The 6000-nt window shown below is 38.3% G+C and overlaps 1 protein-coding gene across 1 annotated transcript in view; it reads left to right on the forward strand.

Moving 5' to 3' along the window:
• Positions 1 to 6000, forward strand: part of LOC144966558 (UPF0415 protein C7orf25 homolog) — a 209039-nt gene that overhangs the window by 196072 nt on the left and 6967 nt on the right. The window contains exon 7 of the mRNA XM_078903222.1: positions 5777 to 5961. Coding sequence (XP_078759348.1) covers positions 5777 to 5961 — 185 coding nt within the window. The remainder of the gene's footprint in view (positions 1 to 5776; positions 5962 to 6000) is intronic.

The raw sequence follows: 6000 nt of genomic DNA on the forward strand, positions 1-6000 counted from the left end.
ATAGCAGATTTTCAACGTGGAGATTTAATGAAGGGTATCTATGTACCGCAGTTGCCAGTTTGATGTTTTAAATGATAGTTTTATAAAAGAAAATGGCGTTTTTGAAAACCGTTTGGCACTGAAAACTGGGGGTATTCATTTTGGCATTTATTTTTCAAATTATTTGCTGCTATCAATATTGTAAAGGCGAATTAACTGTGGCTGCAGAAATTATATTAATTTTCTTCTGTAAGCTTTCACGACAAGGTGAAATTTAGTTATATCAAGTCAGGACAGTTACTCATGGCAGCAAGAAAAGAAAATAGATTTCTTTCTACTGTTCTTTATGTTGGGCAGTAATAAGGAATGCTTGGAAAAGTTGGCATTTTTTCAGGCTATGTGATATTTCTCTTTCACTATTTGGCATTTTTAGTAAAATTGGTATGGCAAACTTGCTGGGCGCAGGCAATCTTAATTAACTTCATTACTTCCCATTGGTCTCATGACGAAAACATAAAAGATATATAGCTCTTTGAAGAAGGGTTTAGGGCCGGTGAAGTTCATCCGGTTTCCTTTAGCTTAACCAGTTAACTACCGTACTGTGGAAAGACACGTATTAAAAAATTTCGCAAAAAAAAAACTCGTCATTCAAATATCGGTCGATTTAAATGACCCTCATCTTGGAAAAAAATCTCAATCCTGGGACTTAAAGAAGGCCTCGCGAGGTCCCATGTTTGAAAGTTTTGGTGATTTTTTTGTCCTAGATGAGGTTCATTTAAATCGATCGATATTTGAAGTTCGAGTTTTCTGGACAATTTTTTTAAAATACGTGTCTGTACAGAGTACTCAGTTAACTGGTTATAAAACGGTTGGTCAAGTTCTGCCTGTTTTTTTTTTTGTTTTTTTTTTTGTTGTTTTTTTGTTTGTTTTTTTTTTGTTTTTTTTTTTGATAAAACCATACACTTTGCGCAAGATTCATAGTTAAGCCCAGCATCCGTCTCAATGTTGGTTTGACAAGCGGGCATTTTAAATTATGATGACCACCGTGGACGCAAACTCATTCCATCCTTTTAATTGTAATCGCGATTCTTAATCACTGAGGATCTCAAAAATCCCTGTATTTAACGTCCATGGTTAATTATTCTTATAAACTGTATGGGTTAAATCGTTTGCAATAGTTCTTTTTTTTTCTTTATGCCCTTCCGCCACGACATCATAGGACATCGTCGACTAGGCATTCCACGAAGGAATATAGATAATTCATCAAACAAGATGTCTGATATCAACAGGCATCACCCATGTTGTCCAAGTGAGAAAACTGGAGATTAATAATCTTGCCCAAAGAAAAAAACAAAACGAAAGTGACTGAAGCGGGGCTCGAACCCGGGACCTTCATTAACCACTCGGTCAATTCCCCAGTTCACATCAGCTTTTCATTTTAAATTGTATAGCATGAAGACAATGGCGGTGACCTAGATAATTTGACCACCGTATCCATGGAGACCATGACTCTCGTGATGGTAATATGGTTGTCACCGGATAACGTTGAATGTTAGATACATAGCCATCGTTTCCTTAAGATGAAAGGGGGATAAATGAAGAAATAATTTGGCCAAACAATTCCAGTTGGCGGCGATCTTTCACAAAAATGTCAGGCACGCATTAGCTAAATTATGTCTTGGATCTAGGGAATGAGATTGGGACTAAACTCTCTCTCTCTCTCTCTCTCTCTCTCTCTCTCTCTCTCTCTCTCTCTCTCTATCTATCTATCTATCTATCTCTCTCTCTCTCTCTCTCTCTCTATCTATCTATCTATCTATCTCTCTCTCTCTATCTATCTATCTATCTATCTATCTATCTATCTTTCTCTCTCTCCTTCCCTTTCACGCACTTACACACACACGCGCACACACACACACACACTCACACAAACACATACACATTTTTTTTACCCATAATGTTTTAACTATAATACCAATGTCATATTGTCATATAACATATTTCCTTTTCTTGTTTACCTGAAGAGGGTCAAAGGCCGAAACGTCGTTTACTTTGTTTTGTATATTTTATAAGAATCATTATTACTCCCTTTATTTTACTATACAGTGTTTACCTGAAGATCGTTGACATGTCTTTTGGAGAGGTTTTTTTACATGGTTGTCTTTTCTTGCACTACATTATGCAATTCAAACCTTCATCGTTATCCTGCCAAAACACTGCCTACTCTAACATGTTTCCCTTAGGTATATGTGCGGCTATGTAGTCTTGTGGTATGACACTCGCTTTCGGATCAGAAGGTCCTGGGTTCGAGCCTCGCTCGGCGCATAGTTGAGTCCTTGGAAAAGGCTCTTTATTAACATTCTCTCACCGTACTCCGGTGTAAAATGAGTACCTGGCCGTTAATAGCCTTGTCTCTGTCCGAAAGGCGTCATGTCATGTCCTAAATGTTAAATGTTGCTGTTGGACAGGGACCCCTTGCAAAGCGTTTTGAGCCGTTTGGTGGATATTGCGATATATAAAAGCTCAATTTTTATAACCATTCAGATCGTCGTGATTCAGATCATTCGGTTATTTATGAATCCTCAATCGGATCAGATCTGAATGGACCTCTTTCCAGTGGATACTAAATCCTGATTTATAGTGACCATCCCAATAAGAATCACGATTGTCTTCAATTTACGATCGGAGTCCAACCAAAGAGGAGAATACAAATTTTACTAGTCTCGTACAAGGTGTGTTGACTTTGGTCGAACGCGTCCATGTTTCGAGATTTATTAAATTATAGGGCTATTAGGATTCAATAGTCTGATGTCACGTCCGCCCAGCAACGAGCAGCTTAGTTCTAAACAAAGAAAATCGGCAATTTTTATTCTTCATGCTGGCTAGAACTTTTTTACGTGTCATGTGATCGGAATGTATAAAAATCAAACCATGATCAGATTTATAATACTTTTCTCCTCTGGATACACTATTATGCTCGTCGGAGAAGTATTTCATAAGGGCGTCCGCCATTGTTCCGATAGTTTAGAACCAGTTACTAAGTCACTATGCGTCATTTCGAGGGAAGTGACGTCACGACTGTTGAAGCTTATTGAAATGAGCTTTCGGACGGAAGGAAGAGTCGGCAGAGTGATATTGAGGACAGCCTGTTCGTCCCACTTCGTGGATTTGGTTGTTTTCTTGACATAATATCACTTGGTTGTCAACGAAGCAGATATTTCGTGGTCGGATTATACTGTCTTTTGGAAGTAACTTGTTTCTTTGATCTGGAGAGCAATCAAACGAGGCTCTTATACATCTATTATTATCGATCGTTTCGATTCAAAATTAATCGATATTTTTTGTAAACATTCGTTTTAAAATGCAATAATCGACCCACAAATTGCAAATCTTAGTTTCCATCAAAATGTGAGATTGATTATGTATTTGTTTGGTTTTTTTTGTTGTTGTTGTTTGTTTGTTTTTGTTTTTTTGTTTTGTTTAGTTTTTTTGTTGTTGTTTTTTTTTTGTTTTTTGTTTTTTTGGTTTTTGTTGTTGTTTTTTTGGTTTTGGTAATATATTTGGCGATGATAAAGCAACGGAAAGTTAAGAACTATCACCCAAACACATTACGCTTGCTGTGAACAAGACAAATCCTTAACGTGTGTTAGAGCATATATTATGGGATTCTCTATATAATTATTTAAACCAAAATAATCAACCGCTTACACGGGCTAAAAATAATATATTTTTAAAGTGCCTAATTGTCAACAAATATTTCATGGATTACGCCCCTTTGTTTTAATATAGCTCATATAGGCGGATTTTCATCTCCCTATTTTACACTGTTAGAGGAATTTCTCAATGTGGTTCTATATCAACATCGATTAATAGTGGTCTCAAGTTACTTTGTACCAAATTTGGTGCTTTCATCACTAATTTGCACAATTTTACCCTAATTCCCCTAGCTAATAAAGCTTCACTGACTGTTTGATCAGATTCCATGAGGGGGGGGGGGGGGGGGGAGGAGGTGGAGAAGATGAAGAAGAAGAAGGTGATAATTATGATGATGATGACACGACGATGATGACGCAACGATGCTGATGATGATGATAATGGTGATGATGATGATGATGATGATGATGATCAGGATAATGATGATGATGATTTAATTTTAACTAGCCTTTATTCCATTTATTTTCTTGGGGTCTCAAATGCTTTCCAAACCTTGCATAATATTTCAAGTTCTTAACAATTCTCAAAGGTCAAAGCGCTCTCTCTCTCTCTCTCTCTCTCTCTCTCTCTCTCTCTCTCTCTCTCTCTCTCTCTCTCTCTCTCTCTCTCTCTCTCTCTCACTCACTCACTAACACACACACACACACACACACACTCACATTCATTCATTCATTCACCCTACACTCACCTCCCCAACACCCCCCGCCTCCCCCCCCCCCCCCCTTCTCCTTTCCAACTCCATCGTGCGGACACTCAATCCGTCATGTAGTAGGACATAAAACCCCTTCTCCTCTCTGTGATTGAGTCCCCATCCTATCTCCATCTGTATTAATTAGTCTCTCTTACATATCTCCCATCCCATTTGTATTTTATTGGAGTCATCCTTTATCTCCAGGGATTGTCCTGTCTCAGTTGACCTTTCCGATCTTGCGGGGGTAGCGAACTAGTGAAAAATGGAAATTGTATAGGGAATGGGATTAGCGGAAGAGTAGCGTCCCTTGATTGGACGTCACCCATAGTCTGTGACGTCACCGGCGGAAAAGTTATTAGAGAGAGAACGTCATGTTGGTTGTGCGCATGCGTCTCTTGCTCGCGAGGACGAATACTACGTACAATGGCAGAAAACCTATTTTTACAATTTGGCCAGAAAACATTTTATCAATATATTAAGACGGCCCACAACTTAAAAAATAAATAAATAAATAAGTTTTAAAAGTGATACTCCTATAAGAGTATCTCATTCTTCTCAAAGTTCTGTCGAATTTGAAAAAGTGTTCAGTAATAATAAGGCGTTTTATTTTAACCTGTTTGTCAAGATCCTAGGATCCGGTCATATATTAAAATTAAAGCAATTGTTAAAGTAGCCCCAAAAAAGGGAACCGTTTACTTTTAGAAGGTGTGAAATTGACATCACTTTACTGCTTATTGCATTTAGACCGCCATTGTCGTGGTCAGTACTCACCGTATTCTCTCAAACAGACTGGAAACTACTAAGGTTACACATATGTCTGTGTGTTGGTAACGATTTTTGTAAAGCGGAATTACTAATATGAGCATTTTGATTAAACGCATTACTATCCATTGAAATAATTAGGAGAAACAAAAAGTAGTGGCACAAATGATACAGTAGTAGCTTGATTGTAGCTCGCTATCTAGAGAAGCCAAAACGAGTGCCGAAATACGATGCTAATGGGAGGTAACAATACAATCCGTCACCCAGCCCCAAAGTGTCGTATTGCAGAGCGTACTGGATTTCGGCGTGCTAGAATCCGGCGAGTACTGTGTAATTAAATGTAATATTTTGTATTTTATCTCGTTCAAACTGTGCGTTGGTGTTACACACACGCACACACACATAAACACACACACTCACGGTTTGTGTTTCGATGGAACCAAGGAAATAAGGTGTTTTGTTTTTTTTACATTATTATATTCTTTTGACATGGATCACTCATCCTAAGTTTTCTTTGAAACCGGACTTAACAAGAATTGGTTAGCAAATAACACATGGATTTAGTCCAATTCTGGTAACCAAGTCCGATTTTCCGTGAATTAATATCCAATTAATTGTGTCCACCCTTAGGCAAAGAACTCTACGCTTGTCAGACCGCTGTGGATAGTTTCCAGACCATCTTAGATGTGTTGGGTGGATCACATGAGAAGGAAAGGGCCGTCCACCTACTTTCTAGTGTCACAGTCGTTCCCGACCAACCTTCCCCAAGGGCCAATCGCCTTGAGACTCAGGGAAAGATAAAGCAGCGATCCAAAGTAAGTTGATGAAATTATAGGGAAGTTGCTCGATTGGAG

Source organism: Berghia stephanieae, chromosome 2 (genome assembly GCF_034508935.2).
Source record: "Berghia stephanieae isolate SIO BIC M18660-M18661 chromosome 2, UCSD_Bste_1.3, whole genome shotgun sequence".
Classification (NCBI taxonomy): Eukaryota; Metazoa; Mollusca; class Gastropoda; order Nudibranchia; family Aeolidiidae; genus Berghia; species Berghia stephanieae.